Source organism: Gobius niger (genome assembly GCF_951799975.1).
Source record: "Gobius niger genome assembly, chromosome: 10".
NCBI classification, from domain to species: Eukaryota; Metazoa; Chordata; class Actinopteri; order Gobiiformes; family Gobiidae; genus Gobius; species Gobius niger.
This window is the reverse complement of record NC_136861.1, coordinates 25373937-25392172: the sequence shown is the minus strand read 5'-3', so window position 1 is coordinate 25392172 and position 18236 is coordinate 25373937. Positions and strand designations below refer to the sequence as shown.

At 41.4% G+C, this 18236-nt stretch overlaps 1 protein-coding gene across 22 annotated transcripts in view; it reads left to right on the top strand.

The window, feature by feature from the left end:
- Positions 1-18028, top strand: part of nfixb (nuclear factor I/Xb) — a 129457-nt gene extending 111429 nt beyond the window's left edge. For 9 of the 22 annotated variants that reach the window (XM_079563909.1, XM_079563914.1, XM_079563901.1 and 6 more), the window contains 6 exons: positions 4049-4177; positions 7268-7318; positions 8823-8998; positions 9787-9934; positions 11877-11968; positions 14233-18028. In XM_079563909.1, coding sequence (XP_079420035.1) covers positions 4049-4177; positions 7268-7318; positions 8823-8998; positions 9787-9934; positions 11877-11968; positions 14233-14247 — 611 coding nt within the window. In that variant the 3' untranslated portion in view covers positions 14248-18028. The remainder of the gene's footprint in view (positions 1-4048; positions 4178-7267; positions 7319-8822; positions 8999-9786; positions 9935-11876; positions 11969-14232) is intronic. The other 13 variants (XM_079563915.1, XM_079563918.1, XM_079563903.1 and 10 more) reach the window with 6 other exon arrangements.
- Positions 18029-18236: the final 208 nt, after the last annotated feature.

Below are 18236 nucleotides of genomic sequence, written 5' to 3'. Positions count from 1 at the left end.
TGCATATATAGAGTAAAATAATAATATACAGCCATGTTCAGAATAATTATGTTTTTAAAGACCAGAATGTTGCACTGATGTATTTTGCAGTGGGAAACAAAGAAAACAATTTGGAAAAGGATCTAATTTATTAAACCTTACATTTGGCAACGTGTAATCAAAGTAAAACTGCAACATCTCCATGGAGACAAGCTTGTGATGTCCCACTCCCAGCACAGTTACAAGTCAGGTTCAAGCAGAGGCGAGCCCGCTCATAGTAAAGACCCCTTTTATCCACAATAAAAGCACCTCTAATAAAAGTGATGCTTGTATTGTATTCTATTTACTGGGTAAAATGTTACGCAGTATGGCTTTAATGAGACACAAATGTGCTAGCTTATTACTATTGCACTTTGAAAGCACAGTGCATGTGCACACTCCTGTGTGGTGTTAATGCTAAGGTTTGCACGGTGGCCAGCTTGTTAGCGTGGCAACACTGGAGGGTCATGGGAGCAATTGGCCGCCAGTCTGCTATAGCCGTTTGCCAGGACACTGAAATAATGTCGAACAAACAACGCCATTTGTGTGGACGTGCACTCCAACACACGTGCACACGCCCACACACGCACAGAGATTAACACCGAGATCAGAGTAACTTCTGTTAGCTTTATCAGGCAAAGCTTTCATTGGGCATCTGGGCCTCATTTGCCGCTTCCCACAGCAAAGCCACATAGAACCAGATATTTGGGTAAGATAGCGGCTAATTAGGGAATATCACTGAGACTAAAAACAATATGTATAATTTAAGACTGTTTATGCATAATAGGTTTGTTATAATTAAACTTGTCATGTGGCAGCCAGTCATCCCTATATATGTGCCACAGAGGAGAAAACACTTTTTATTGCCAAAATGTATTAAGCACACAACATGTTGACGTTCACTTTTTAAGCGTGTTCGGGGACTTGAAATGCTTGTTGAAATTATACATTTTCCCTTGACTCTTCATTAGCGCAAACAACTGTTACAGCAAAATTCCTGATTAGATGGACCTGTTGCCACTACCCAGTGACATGAATAACTAATTTGGATAGTTTTAGTTGTTCCATTGTTGCTGCTGTCATATTGAATTTTTTTAAGATCTCAATCAACAGCTTGGGTTTTTAATCAACAGGCCAGGAAGCCAATCCTGTGACAGTACCAGCACATGTGGAAGAAAAACCTTTGAAAGTTAAATGCTACTGCAGTAGAAATACATACATTAGTTGTTTAAGACGAGGTTCACTAGCAATGACCTGGGTAATTAGAGAAGTGGTTATTCTGTGAGGAGATGAAGGAAGTTGAGGCCTTGTCCTGCTCCTGAACCTCAACCAATAAAATAAAAACTCCAACTCCATTATATATATTATCTTTGTTTGTGAAAAATAGGGGGCTATAAGTTCAATCACATACTGCGATCAGTCAACTTTATTCCAAAGCGTAATTATCACCCAGCCCTAATAGAAGCTTTGTAATGCTCTAGGTAAACAGTTCAAACAATTGTGAAAAGAGAGGGATCTATTTTTCAGTCAATTTTACCCAGAACTCCCCTCAAACGATCACGAGAATCAGCCCAACAATGGAGCGGGCGACACAATTGAAAGTGTTTTGCTCTAAAGTCAAAGCTAAACGCACTAATATTGATTTGTCAGACAGTTACAGCTTCTTTTTATTAGCGAGATTTCATTGACACGTTTTTCAAAGCGTAAAGAGCCAGTCATTTGAACAGCGCTTTGAAATGAATGGATCCCAAAGACTTATCTCCCGTAAATCCCACACTGCCAGTGACGCCAAGGGGGCAGCTTTTTTTCTTTTAAAGTCAGTCCAGTGGTTTTGATTGACCTTTTTTGAGTTTCAACTGCCTGGATGAGTGAGAAAGTACATTGTTTCACCTACAGGGATGTGTTTGGATCCACCCTGGTCGTAGCCGCCTATCGTCAAACATATTCCTTGTGTTTGAGAGTTGATCCCCGACCTCTGTGTGGAGTTATGTAGCGTCGCGCTCAACATAAGTGCGGACGCCCGCCTTATTCTAAACTTGTCGGTGCCCACATGAGCACAGCTGCGCCCATGCTTTCCAATGAGCACTGCGGGCGAAATAGTGCTAAAAGATTTCCCAGTGCAGCTTTAAAAAGGGGCTTTTCAGAAATCTGCTCTGTTACATTTTATATGCGTTGCTCGTAAAAGCTATTTCAACATCTCAGGGCCGTGTCGAAATTACCCACATCTTTACTCGTTTGTTTTATATGTGCGAATATTGAGCCGTTTAGCAATTTATGGGCATTTTACTCTCTGAGGTTGTTTATCACAGGGTTTTACTGCTAAGAAGCAAACAAAACTAAATAATGTTGTCTGTGTCCTGTGCTTTCATTATTGTTCTGTTTTATTGTTCTAATCATTTAGGTGTATATTCTGCATTGTTTGTCCCTGCAGAGGTCAGATAGTGTTTGGCAAAACCCAGACGATCTTAATAGCGTTTCTGGAATATCATAGATCAAAGCAAGTTTCCCCAGTGCTCACCACACAAGGCCTTGATCACAGAATTGAGGCCCGTTTATCTGTAGCTCTCGCACATTGGGTCATGTTTCTGGTTGCCTTGTGGAGCTGGCCTGTACTTACCCTGTCCAATTTCACCAAACCAAGGATATTTCACGCTACTCTTGAGCCAAGGCGGACATTTATAGACAGGGGGGGGACACTTTAATTTGTTTGTCTATGTAGCGCGGCCATGTCATCTCCACTCCTCCACTGCTTAACTTCTTCCATCTTTTTGCCGCGCTCCGACTCTGGCTCAAACTGGCAGTGGGCCCAGAGGCTGCCAGCTTGTGTGAATGTGTGTGAGAGTTGTGAGTAGAAGTGCTCTTTTTTATGAAATACGGTTATGGCATTAACATAAAATACCTGACTGACAGATATGCAGGAGGGCACTACATCAGAGGATCTATTGATGTGTGCTTTGGCCTGGTCTTCAGCAGTTAGAGTATGTGGTTATTCATGGCGGCTTTTGCTTGGAAAACACAGTCTGCCACCAGTATAATGCCAGCCAATGTCCCCTTCATTCTGAAGAGGTGTCTGGACAAGTGTCGTAGTGAGTATGCTTCTAAGTGTGCTTTGTAATGTTGGCTACATGGTATCCTCAAATACAAGCATGACTTTGCATTAACAGGAGGAAATCAGTTTGGAAGACTGGGCTGAACATCAGCACAAGTTGTATGTTCTGTTCAATCTTTGTAGACAACCAAAGTAGAAGCAATTTTCCTGCTTATATTATGTGTCAGAGAGGTAAATGTTTTGCTGGTGCGCAAAGAACAAAAAACTTTCTGGTTTCCTCGTTTTACTTTCAGTATTATTCAGCTTTCAAGCTGTATTTTTACTCCATAGAATACTTGTCTTGCTTTATAACTCTTATTACTCTTTTTCAAAACTATAGTCTGACAGTACTCAACAAAGGCTATTTCTCATACTGATGCTTTTGTAGGAGATGCTTTTCTGCCCATTAGCCAAAGACCCTATAATCTACTAACTAAAAGTATCTGACACACTGTTAAATGAGATTTCAAGTCATTTGGGTTAATCATTAACCAGTCAGACCCGGTGCTTTGCTCAGAGTAAAAACCCAGTCAAAGGAAACCCAGTTCACTCCAGCTCTCCTCTCCTGCCACTGTGCCCTCAGCCTGTCTGGACCTGTCCCCCTGGCTGCCCTCTCTGCCCCCTCGCTCTGACCCTCTACTGCTTCAAACGTGGTCTCTCCCAGTCCCAACCTCTTCCTCCTCCCCTAGACCTGCTGACTGTGCACAAATACAGTCTGATGCCAGTAGACCCATCTCAGTGTATAGTCACAAATCAATGAATGAAACAATCAATCCATTGATTTCAGTCATAATCATATGAGTATTGCAATCAAAATAGACTCTTAAAGCTTTAAGATACTTTCTGATCATTTCTTGATAGAGTTGCAGTAAGCAACGCAGCCATGTTTTAAATTAAACCCTGGTCTCTGTTCTGCCATTTTGTTGATCCCCTTTTTACCAGGACTCTCGTCGCCTGGTTCTCTTAAGAAGCCGGGGAAATTCGATTTCAGCGCCCTGTCCTCCCAGACGAGGTCCCCCCGCATGGCGTTCACCCACCACCCACTGCCAATGCTGGCGGGAGTGAGACCAGGTGAGAGCAGACCCCAGCTCCCCCCACCCCCTCCCAACCCTCCTCACCATCTCCTCTACCCACAACCCTCAGACCTTCCCCCGGCACAGAGGCAGGACCGGCAGGATGCTGGCATGTTCCTCTGTAGACGCCCCGGTCGGTGTTGCCTATAGTGTGGTGTGTCTTTTCTGGGGTCTATTGGTGAATTGGGTGGTTCCTCTGTGGTCTTGTGTGTAGACAAAATGGTGGCTTGTCTGAAATCAACACATTTGTCCCATGTTATGACTTTACAAGAGGCTGAAGGGCACTTTTCCCACTGGCAGTAAAGGTGTACTACACTTGTTGCTTTGCCATATCTACAGTACACACATTGAATACAATGACAATGTGACAAGGCATCAGTAATGCATTAGCCATTGGCTATAGTATTGCCCGTCATTGTATGTAAACAATGTGTATATAAAATAGCATGTTGTTGTGTTTTCTAATTGCCCAACATACTTTGAAGATCAGGCATAAAACTTTCTCCTGCAATGAGGTACACAAGCCGACTTTTGCATATCTTCACTTATACTGCCATATGGTTGAACAGTTTCAATTTAAAAGTTTAATTTTAAATTTTGGTTTGGCACACATAACTATGCAAATCTGCAAGATTCAGTCAGGGCAGCTGCCTGTCCTTCAGTTTACAGCAAGAGCGTATTATAACAACAGGAATCATATTTTGCTAAAAGGCTTTGACTGTAAATTTCCATTCTTTATTATTATTATTTTTTATCCTGGACGAGATCTGACTTTCTCTTTGGAAATTTAAGGTCTGTATCATTGGCTAAAGGAGCTCACAGGAGATGATTACCCATGCGCTTTACTTCAGTAGTGCGGCTGCATCAAAGACTCTTTAAGGCAGCGAGCAGATGTGGAGAAATGAGGTTGACCGCTGCGACATTAGACCTCCTCCTTTTCTGAGCTTGTTGACAGACCATGTGCCTTTGAAACGTTACTACAGATGAGATGTTCCCCACATCAGCACATGTAAACCGTATCACGTCCTGTTTGTGGGCAGCAGCGTTGGTTTTAGAACTGAAGTGAGAAAAAGAGAAGGACTGTGCTATGAAACTCGTGATCAATATTTTGACAGTGACAAGAACAAGCAGTAAGTAAAAAATGTTCACACAATCTCCCAGCACCTCAGATATCTTCCTTATACATACATACATGCATGCATACATACATACATACATACATACATACATACATACATACATACATACATACATACATACATACATACATACATACATACATACATACATACATACATACATACATACATACATACATACATACATACATACATACATACATACATACATACATACATACATACATACATACATACATACATACAGTGGGGAAAAAAAGTATTTGGTCAGTTTCACATAGACATTTTATTGGATTTTGGCCAAATACTTTTTTCCCCCACTGTACATACATACATACATACATACATACATACATACATACATACATACATACATACATACATACATACATACATACATACATACATACATACATACATACATACATACATACATGGACTACCTTTCATTTTGGGAACGGAAGTTGAGATTTCATTGTAGAATATTATGAAAACATTGATTTATAAATTGCTAAACTTCAGATCCCAGGCACCTTTAAGAAATGTTGTTTTAAATCATGGTTTTGTGCATGGTTTAGAGTCTCCTAATACCTCCATGGTCTTCAGTGGTGATAGTTGAAGGATGGCTTCATAGCTCACCAACTCCTGAGAGTAGAGTAGGTGTTGGGGATTCCCTCTGATCCCACACTCATCAGTAGCACCCTCTCCATCCACCCCCCATCCCCATCGCCTTAGAGCGTTTGGCCTGCACCCAGTCTGTAATGGGATTATAGGAGCTATAGGAGCTGCATTGGAGAGCTACAGCCTGGCATGGGAGCAAGGTGCTGTGGGCTCAAAGGCATAGGGCCCTGTCTGGGGGGTATTCCCATGAAGTGCACTCACACATACAATCTGAACGAGACAAGCTCTAAAAAGGGTTGGCAGCGTCAGTATAGGCAGCTGGGGGCCTGGACGGGATGGATGGTGCGGTGGGTGTCAGATTGGCACCGCAAAGAGGAGAACAGGCCGTTAATACAAATCAAGGAGATTTAGTAATGGATATAGGTCGGACAGAGACGCTTTTGTGTGTGATGGCTGGGTTTGTCCAAATGTTCCAGTTCACAAAAAAATTCAACACTATTTGGTTTGCTATGCATGCTCTTGTTTTGTGAAACCAGAAAGGTGTGGGTAAAACGCTCTGACTGATAACTACAATACATAGTTCCAAATGTTGTTCGGAAGTATATGCAGCTGTCATACATGAAAGTAAATAAACCCTTCTTTATGTAGATAAGTGGGTCATGACAGCTGCTCAATTTATCAAGCACATACATAAATAATGCACTAAATAAATAATGAATTATAATCCACAAACTGGTCCTACATAAACTTTGCTAAACAAAACATTTGTACTCATTTGAAGGTATTAATCTATTGATGATCACTACTTGTATACAATATGTACATTGTAAATGAACACTGCTACTTGCTATATGACTGGATAGTCGCTGTTTTAGTAAATAACGTGGGATCGTATCCGCTTCAAACCAATCTCTATTTTTGCATGGGCTGTCAGAGGCATAATCTGCCCGTCAGCAGACAGTGTTATACAAATGAAATATACAGTATATATAAATAAATAGATATCCCTTTGTTATTTACAGATACTTATTTTTTGGTGAAGCCGCGAGATTGGATTCTACCAATTTGACCTGACTCAGGGGGTGTTCAATGTCAAAATGTATCTCCCTATTACAGGTCAATGAAAGAAAAGCTTGATGCAAAAGTTATTTTTGATTTTGATACGTCAAACATTAATTGATATTTTTACAAGACTAAAAAACTTTTTGTAACCTTATTCATGTCTCAACTATTGTAAAGAGCAGCCCAAGCTTCTGCTCCAGTTAAAGACTATTGGCCTATAGTAGCCCGACTATAAGAGTTTGTTATTAATTGTTTTCTGCCAACAGAAACGTGCTGGGAAAACGTCCCGACTCTCCCGATTACCCAGCACGCCACTGGTACATACTAATTTACATACTTGCGCAAATCTCATGTGTTTGTAGCATTTTACTCCTCCCCACCACAAGAGAGCACAATACAGATACTTGTCATACAAGCTTGATTCAATTTGCTGGCGAGGGTAGCGGCCCATTTGACCTGTTGCCAGTTTGATCAGTGGTCCTTTCATGGTACTGCAGCAGGAAAATCCTTTTGCCACAATGTTAAAATAAGCTCCTACAAAACAAGTCGGATTTTGTGATAATATTTATCATTTACACATTTACATTTTCTTCAAAATCCTTGCATTACCTAAAAAAAAACACTGAAGGTTTCACCTCTAAACCGATCACAGGGTGCGCCTGCGCAGTCAGTCCATGAAACAGTCCATAACACAGTAGAAAGGCGGAAGTGACATGGAAGCAGAGACATGCACAATGAGCACAACACAATAAAATCAATGGGGCTCCATTTATTTGCTGCAATTATTGCATTATTCACAACTGTCTTCAAATTTGACTCATTTCCTTGTAACTAACTGCTGCACTGTCTGAGGGGTACAGTTTGGAGAGTTGCCTCACATTTGTCTGAAACCTTTTTTGGAATATGCATGGTGACGCCATGCATGCACAGCATCTCTTTCATACATTCCAATGTATCACAGTGCTATCATGGCTTATTTGCCATAGTATTCAAGCAATAGATCCCATCTGTACATTGTATTTTGACATATTTGCTGAAGACAGTAATTTGCATAATAAATGTCTATTAACTAGGACTGTCAAAGTTTATACTTCAACTCAAATGAATCACATTAATATGTTTTCACTTACACACTCCTGTATCTCGAGCACATGTCACCTGAAAGACCGACCAATTGTTAGCAGCTTGACTTTCAACATAGATTTACATAGAAAAGTCTTTAAATTAGAGCGTTATTGTGTAGGCCTAGTAAAAATAATGAATACAATAATTACAATATATATATATATATATATATATATATATATATATATATATATATTAATCGATTGACAGCACTACTATTAACAAAACATAGATGCAGTCACTACTACTGTTTTGTCAGAAACAAAAATGGTGTAAAGGCTTGTGGAGTCTTCCTGATGCCAACTTGTGTTCAAGCCAGAAAATCACCCCCTCAGTCAGCACACATGCTGTATTAAGACCTGCTCATTTTAGACACTACTCAATGATCCCTTTGTGTGTTTCTTCTTTAACAAGACTTGGATTTCATGTGGAAATGTAGTGCTTGTATTTATTGGAATGAGCTTTTTCTGATGTTTTTTTGATCTGTGAGGAATGTGTAAATCTCTGCATAAAAGACTGCCCATGACTTTTTTAAAGCTCTTTTATACCCAGTTAAGTTCTAATCGTCTTAGCTATTTGTGAAAACATCATTATTTTTACCTGTAAAAATGTCTCTATAATGGTTTATGTCTACCCCCCTCTCTCACTCTTGTGAATATACTGTACTAGCTCTAACACAAACATGTTTCGTTGCAGGGAGTCCTCGTGCTTCAGCTTCAGCTCTGCACTTCCCTTCTCCCTCCATCATCCAGCAGTCTAGCCCTTATTTCACCCACCCGACCATTCGTTACCACCACCACCCGGGACAGGACCCCCTGAAGGAATTTGTGCAGTTTGTCTGTGCTGACGGCTCCGGGCCAGCCTCTGGACAGGTCAGTCTTTTAAACCACTGAAATAACACATGCAACAGGTTAGATAAGGTGACATAAAACATGTTTTTATTCATCACTGTTCTTTACAAAAAATACAAAGCCTACATTTGATGATTTTAAAAATCACATCACATAAAGCCCTTCCTGAAAGGGATAAATCTTTACCAATACACTTGAAGACAGGTCATGTGTGCACTGCGATGGTACTCTGTTTTGTCTTGTCATTTTGCTGTTCGCTGTTCCAGCCCAAATGTGTCTTCCCTTATTGTTTCTTTGCTCCACCCAACCCCTCAAAGAGATCCACCATCAGAGTGACTCTGCTCTTCAGTCGAACATAAATGTCTGTGGCGTCATTGTGCTGTGTTCCATTCACAAGTTGATTTTAGTTGAAGTTTGGTTGTCTGGTGCTAGTATTGTCAGTGGTGTTGTGATTGTGTAGAAGGGTATATTCTCCCATGGTTTGGTTTCTTGCCATCTTCTGGATGCCCCCAACTAGTGATTTTGCTCACCACCCCCTCCACCCACAGTGGACCCCCTCTCAATGGTCCAATCACCAAGTTCTTTCAATCAAACCCTGTGGTGATTATTATTTTTCCATACAGAATGCCGTTCGCATACATCATACTTTTTGGTTGCTGTTTCCCACCTACCCCTTTTCTCCACCTACCCCTTTTTTACTACGTCATGGATATTTTTTGGGACCTGGCTTTCCAAGCTGCGTCCTACTCATTCCGTGTTACCGGGTTATCGCATGTCGCCCCTGCTGACCCTGTTTGTGTTGTCTGCAGCCAAACGGGAGTGGCCAGAGCAAAATGCCAGGCTCCTTCTTGCTGCCTCCACCTCCCCCCGTGGCCCGCCCAGTGCCCCTCCCCATGCCCGATTCTAAACCCAACAGCACGCCCCCTGACGGCGGACTCTCTTCGCCCGCATCTCCGTGTAAGTGACCCCGTCGAGTAGGCCTGTCACATAAAATGACTACATCCTCTTGTCGTTCAATATGCCTCAAAAAATAACATGGCTCATTAGAGCAGCTAATTTTTACTGGAGTCGGGCCGTCAAGTTTAGATCAATTTGAGACGGAAGACTTTGGAGATTCTGCGAAAACTGGGCTGTGGTTTGCTTCTTTGATTTGATTGTGCTTCTTACATATTTATGCTCTTGTTTTTGATGGGGTCCATTTTGAACTGGGTGTACTGGGATGTTCATATATTATCATTCTCTGATATTGTTTGAGATATTTTCTTTAGCGATAAATCGCCTTCCCAATCTTTTACTGTGGCAGCCCTACAGCTAAGACCAAAAATGCTGCAAAAAAACGTTCCATCCTTTTATCTAGTACTCCTTTCCATTGTTGTGAATCCACCTTTGTGGCAATAGTCTCTATTTGTCATAATGGACTTACGTGGCGCTCCTCAGGGCTTTGTTTTGGGACCATTTTTCTTCACTTATTTTCTCTGTTGGACCTTCTCTGCTGTGGAAGTTGCATTATTATCTTTGTTCTTCTGCTTTAAAATTCGCCTTTATCCCCTGGCGGACATCAGCTATTTATTTATTTTATTTATTTTTATGAACAAATTTAGGGCAGTCGAATCACATGGACTCCAATGAGAGAATCAAAAATAGGTTCTTTTGCTACATGTTTTAATTTTTCAGTCCGTGTCGTTGACAGAACACTGGGATGTATTAGAGAGATGGTTGATGCAATTAGTATTATAAAAGATATATACTGTTTAAAAAAATACAATACACTGAGTGCTCTGCATCATTGGGACGGAAGTGGTAAATGAGTAAATAGTTGTAAGTGCAAGCTCAAAGTTATATTAGGATTATTGAAAAGCTGCTACCAACTCTAGTTGAGTCCCAAAAGGATTCATTTGGTTGTAAAGTGGGGATCAGGTCATCCATCTGTTAGGAGGGGCACTGGATGGAGCATTTTTGTCTTAAGCTTCCGTTTAAATCTAGTGTTGTTTTACCCCCAGCGTCTCCAAGTCTTCTGTGTCTTCTGTATGTTACTGTAGGTCTTAGAGATACATGGATGTATCCTGTTTATGTCCATGTCATTTACTTATACGTGTTCCCAATCTTTTCTGTCCCTCTTTGCCCTCTCACTTTCAAACCCACAAATGTACACAAGTCAACACACTCTCCGCTGGGTCCTAGTGAGTCTTAACTTGTGGAGTCCTCGGGGTATCTCAAACTGCCCTAAATTTGTCAAAGACTTTTGACGCCGTTGGGTTTTAGAGCGTCCCGATTGATCCCTAATGTTGGGATTTTGGTGCTCTCAACTAATTTCCTAACTAACTAACTTCCAGTTTAGTTTATTAACGAAGTTTAATTGTCAATTAGAGACGTGCAAGTTTGCACTCTAGATTCTGGAAGCTGCATCTTTAGGGATTTTTATGACCCAGATGATTGTCTCTGAAGACTCAGTGCTGCAGAGAGTAGGGCCATCATAGCATATTTTACTTTACCTATTTTGGCACAGTTGGACATATATAGTATTTGAAGGTAACTGTTTTTTTTGTTTGTTTGTTTTTTCAAAATTAAAAGAGTAAAAAAATATACCCCTCATGTGTGCCACTGAAATGTTTCATTTTCAGCAGATTTTCTTGAGATTTTTTTTCTGCAAAGCTTTTCAAAATGTGTTTTTAGCAACTCCTTCAATATTTCTATACAAATTGTACAAAAAACGAAATTGCAAAACCATGTATTATAACGAACCGTATGTTCGTACACAGCTAAGGAGGAAATTGCCAGTATGTCAAGTGCTTTATCATTCACTTAAAAAAAAAGATTGTTGGCATTACTGTTGCAACTAAAGCACAGTTCTTAGATTTTAGTTCACTCCTAATGTATTCTCATCTGTTTTGTTCTGTAGCATACTCCACGCCAGGCGCCACAGCTCCCAACAGGTTTGTCGGCATCGGATCACGGGACAACAACTTTCTGAACATCCCGCAGCAGACACAGGTAAATTTAGGCTCTGAAAACACAGCATGTGATTGAGGAGGAAAACTTGTCTGTTTGGATAGTGATTACTGGTTCAGGAAATGGATGAACTTTGTGGATTGGAGCCAAAATTGGTTCCCCCGGCCTCTTTCTCCCCTCAAACCTGCTGTTGGCTTTTCTCTCAGCGTCCCACAACGCTCCCGCAATATGTGCATTTGTACAACTGTATTTTACTGTACGTGTGGTTTACCATATGTGCAGCACTGTTTATTTGGCACATATGGAGCAGACCCTGAGGCTACAAGCCTGGTCGTCGCTGCCTCCCCATTCTTGCTACTGCTTCTCATGCCCTTTCTTTACATTCTATACTCCTCTCTTTTGGGGTTTGGCCCGCGCCTCCCTTTGTCTCATTAATTTTCTCTGCATTTTCACTTTCTCCCACTTTCACCTTGTGTGCTGGCTCTGTGTAGTGGGTTCATATGCCTCCTCCATTACCAGCAGTACTTTTCTCATTAGTGTCCAACCACACCCGCCTGGAGCCAGCTCAGCTCGTCCACACATGGAAACCATCTGAAGGACTGATCCCTCCCCTGTTCTCTCCCCGCGCTTTCCCTCCGCTCCCCACTCTGCTCATTATACCCCTTCTTAGAGGGATTTTCCACATGTTGCCCCCACTTTTTCATTCTGCTTTTGCATCTTGATGTTTGAGTCAGATACTAACTATTTCCAAACCTTTTTGCCAATTTTGATTACATTTGTAATAAAGGCTATTAGCATTTTTAATAGACTTACCTTTAAAATAAAATATACAAAAGGCTTGGCCATTTTTAATTTTTTTTGTCATTCATCAAGATTCAAATGCCTACACTATTTGCTGAAAATGAAAATTACTAAATGACTTCCATCACATTTGTTTGCAATTTTGCCCTAAATGTCAACTTTACTGATTTTTTCCTCTCCATTATCTTCCCTTTAAATGATTGGATGTTTAGTGAAATAAGTCCTACAGGCCAAACATTATTTGTAAAAGAAAAGCAGCAACCCGATGTGTGTGTTAAATCATTATACAAGTTCATGCTACATGATCGATGTATTATGTTTACCCGTTGTGATTCCTTGGTTTCTTTTTCGCCACAAACTTGTCAACGGGGATTTGGAGTCTCAAATGTGGCTTTAATTTTAGAATAAACACTGCTAATAGTTTTCATGTGTCTTTCAAAATGACACTGACAGAATAATTACAGATCGCTGCAGAATCGGAGCTCGAGTCGACAACAGTGGGCTTGGGGCGCCCTCTGCTGGCCGATGTATGACACTGCAGTCAGAGGGGCACAGAATGTAGATGGGGCGAGGAAAAGGGGAAGAGACTGGCTGAGTTTTGGCCCTTGTAGAAGTCACGTCCAAGCTGTCTCGTTGCCCAGGGTAACCAGACATGATGTCATAGCCGGTTGATGTTGAATTTGAGAAGTGCCCACTCGAGGGGGGGTCAGGGCAACAGAGAGGGTGGTCAGTGTTTGTTGCCAAGGCCAGAGTCCGAGTGTGTGTTTGGAGATAGATGGGCTGTGTAAGTTAGAGCAGAAGGAGCAGGGAAAGTTAGACGGGGCACAATACAATGGCCCGAGCCTGCTGGGACGGTGCCCGAGGGAGCGGGGTAACTGAGAAGGGCAGCCGGCAGAAGGGGGGCATTCATGCGACCTGCTCCAGTCACAAACCAAAACAAAAGGGCCTAGCAGGAGTTTCCAAGGCTCGACTTGTAGAATGTTGGCGCGTCCGGCACACGGCTCCTCCAGGGCCAAGAGGGGCAGCCAACAGCGGCGACGGTGACCCACTTGTGCTCCCGGATCACGCTGAGCCACAGAAACCCAAAGCCGCAGACAGGGGAGCACCAGACGGATCTCTCCCCTCCCCCTCCCCCCCCCCCCCTGCCACCATGCCGCCTTTAGGAGTCATTCAGAGCCAGGCCAAAGTCCACATGTCCTGGAGAGCTGAGGAGGGCAGGGCCGGGGCAGGAGCTGGGCCAGGGTCACGCTGTAGTTAAGGAGCACCACAGTCAACTGCGACCGAGCAGTCAGGCACAGGCACACCACATGCCCTAACGCTTTCTCTGCGGGATGCACTGTCTGATTAAGCAGTGCTAGTAACCATGCTGTCTAATTTTTAAACAACTTTTGTGTAGTTGGGTTTTAAGGTTGAGTGCACATCAAAATAAAAAATAATTGCTGCCTATTGTATTGTTGTTACCAATACTATGTTTTCTAATCTACCTTTGTTATTCTGTCTTCCAGTCTTGGTTCCTCTGACAAGACCTGTGTCCGAACCAGCAACTAGAATTCTATGTTTTCAATCAGAAATAGAGAAATCGTATTCACAGAACGATGAACTGCCCTCCACGTGACCCACCCGATCTTCCCAACCTCCAGTCGGTCCTTACAGTACGTCTCACCCAAAAACCAAGAGATCACCAGTCAACCCAGGAATTTCTTAGAGGAACTCTGGACTCCGTCGCCTAGTGTGAGGGAAGACCCCTTTTCACAGTGTAAAGATGAATGGATGGACAAGGGGATGCCAGGATGAGAAGGGCATGGGGACTATGCAGCAGCAGCAGCAGTGGGCATCTTTCCTGAAAAACCAGCAAACCAGCACAACATGCACGGCAGCAGCGCGGGAGAAACGTGATGGAAGTGCGGCCAAAAAAACGAAACAAAAGACTATCCGACTAATCAGGTTTTCTACAATGATAAATGTTCAAAAGCTGCAGTCCATGCTAGTGTGATCGCACCCAAATCCAAAATTGACCAATGTTTCTTTTCTTTTTTTTTTTACCCTTACTACTACAAACTAACTAGCGAGACCATGCCAAAATATATCTCCTATAATTGTTGCACTACGAGTTCTTTAACACTAATCTATAAATGATGTGCACTATTGTAAGCAAGGCATGGGAGCAAAACCAAGACTTGCCTGTTTGAATAAGAGGGTACAGTTGGCCTTCACTCGTCCTGTTCTAATCATTGGCTCACGTCACATCCCCTAAACCAATCAAATGTTTGCTTTTTTACATGGCCACTTTTGCCATTTAGAATAGTATTTTCAGGTGACGGTGTTGTATTATATTCGCTTACACATACAATGAGTATTTAGACATTGAACATGCATAGTATCCCAAGTATTACAAATAGACACTGCAGCTATTGGTTCCCCATATGCCCTCTTGTAATGTAATGATCTTTCTTGATGTGTTTTTTGAATTTTATTCCTTTTAGATTTGTACAATTTTGTAATTGTTTTGTATTTGAATGACAGCACCTTATAGAGAATTGTGGTAAGGAAGTGGGCATCGAAGACAGGGTTGGATCTAGATTAAACAAATGAGGTTGCAAAAAAAAACACAAAAAAAACAAAACACTGTCAGCCTCTGAGCGGTAGGGGGCGTTAGGAGGCATGACAAAGGGTTTTGACAATCACAGGCGCTTATCCGAAGTCGGTGAGCGATAAGAGGGGAAGAGGGAAGGTTGCTGAAGATGGGACCTAGAGGAAGCTTTGTGTTTACCCTGTTGTTTACACTCCCGGACGGGCCGCACGCTCCAAGAGCACCGCGTCCCGCTGAGGAGCAAAATCAATATGTGACATATCTGGATACGAGCGCAGAGGGACGAGGGCCTCTAGGCTAGTAGCGGGACGATCACCCAACGTGCCCCTTTTAGTTGGTTCTCTTTTTAAGGCACACAGGTCACTGCAGACTGTGGTCGAGCAGAATGCCACTTTGTGCACTTAGGGTTCTTCAGGTGCCTAAACTGAAACAAAATTTACCTTACACAGAAAGCAGCACTTTTCTGAGCTGAAACAAATTACAAATTTCAAAGAGAGATCATTTATGAAGGAGAAAATGTGATAATCACTACTGATTCTGGGTTACACACACAGTAATCATATACAGCTCATTATTGGCTTTATTGTGCATTCACAAAAGGCCTGTTTCAGATGAGAATGGTTTAATCATGAACACAGTATTTGGAACAATGCTACGTTAGCTACTAAGACCTGAAAGGTTATTGAAGGCAGTTCCTTGCCACAGTCTGCAGTGCTGTTAACTTGCACGATCAGGTTCAAAGTATGACTTAGAAAACTCCCTCATTTTACACACCAGCACTCCCCCTATAGATGTATCTTAGCTAATCCATGTGTGAATCGATGAGCCCTTAATGAAAAATACAAATATGCACTAAAACAATCACGGCAGCCAAGTTTGTTACTTTAGCCATTTTTAACACTGACCACATAGAGCCATAGATTTCCAAACGATTCAAAATACCAGGAAGGACACACATCAACACGCGTAGAGCACAGACTGACACCGCCTGACTCAAAGGGAAGTCTTAATTATGATTTTTTTTTTTTTTTTTTTTAGACAATCTGAGGAGGCCTTTATGCTTCGAATGATTTTAGCAGCATTTTTGCCAATTTTATACTTTGTTATTTCAAAATGAAATTCACCCACCTCACAAAATAACTGGACTGCCTGGCCATGCTCACTGCAGGGAAACGCACCACAGTCAGAAAGGCGCTGAGAGGATGCTAGCGATGGTTAAAGGGGGATTTGTTTTCTATTCTATGGAAGTGCCTCTGTATTCCCATTATGCAATTTGTCTAACATGAATTCAGGTTGTTTTTCTCACACATATAAGCTATAGTGAAAACAGGAGGACAAACAGTGACAGCTAACTAGATAACCGCATGCAACTTATATATAATAAACATATATATTTATAGATATATACTTTTTTTTTTTGTTACATGATAAGCTCTGTGGCAGTCTAGTTATTTTTTGAAGCATGGCTTAAACCGCACAGTCATAGGATGCATCTCAAACTTTTGTGCTAAAATAAAAACCCACTTTAGTATCCATGGCCGATTATGAGCAGCATTTAAACTAGTGGCACTGTATGGTTCAAATTTGTGTGGCACGCTCTTAGTTGTAAAAAAAAAAAAAAAAAAACACTGGTTAAATGAAATGGCATAGAAGAAGTGAACTCCGTCCCACCAGGTCAAAGCCAAACCCAGACCCTGTGCATTCATAATCATCCCAACAGTCTTACTATTGTGTAAAAAATGTTTGCATTAAACTTCTAAATTTCAGCATAGTGTTGTGGACAAATCTCCGAATTAAAAAATCTGATCGTACTTTATGGTGCCTTGGGTGACCCTTCATATCAAACACTTCAGTACTGTGCCATGCCAAACTGAACCATACTGTACCAACTGATGAAAACAAGGCTATAGTCAACATTGGTAACTGAAAATGTAGTTATTTTTTCTTTCTCGTCTTGATGGGAAGTGTTGTTCTTGAACTAAATGATGTTGATTGAGCCACGTGCAATGCCTTGGTAGAGGAACTGTGTTTGTTAGTGATTGTTGAGGGTGTCATGAGAAAAGAGGGAAAACCCTCATCTTTTTTTGTTGAAGTCTGCTTGCCCCCAGGACTCTAAATATGAGGGGAAGATTCAAAATCCCAGTCTTTGTAAGTACGTACTTTGGGGAAAGTTGTTATTGATTTTTCAATGTTTTTTCTTTTGTTGCTTTTTTAAGAAAACCTTCATTTGAATTTTAAAAATATGGGAGGGCTGAAGGAACAATTTTGCAACTCATAATGTATATGAAAACTGGTGCTTTCAAAAGTGTAAAGTACGTTCAATCTCTATTATACATAAATAATACAAAATATCATAAGAGGCAAATTTTTAGGAACATGCATTATTACTATTTCTCTTTTTGTATTTGCCAGGGGGGAGGGGTTCATGTACGCAAAGGTTGTTGTGACAAAAGGCATTTTTCTCATCCAACCTTTACACCAGGGGTAAAAAATATGAACTGAATAGATCTTCCACGGCTAACACCATTTCAACATACTAAATGTAAGCTGTTCATTTTGTATTTGACAGAAGTCATGCCCCGAGTTTTATCTGTCAGGCCTTCAACCTGAACCCCACCCCCTTCTCCCTTAGCCCCACCCCTTTATCTGTAACCCCACCTCCCTGCTGTAAATGATTATAAATATTCGTTTGGTGCCGTAGTGTAATAGACTCAGAGCATCTTAAAGGTTGTCCCTAAAAAGTGCCTTTTGTTCACAGGTTCCATCTTGTAATCCTGAGTGCCCATCTCCAAAAGAAAAAGTCCCCTCCTTCATACTTCTATATCTTTCTCTTCTTCTTGAAGCTTTTTAAAGCAGTATACATAGTACTAAAAGAAATTGGTGTGATTTAGTTCTCTTTTTATTGTTGAATAATTACAA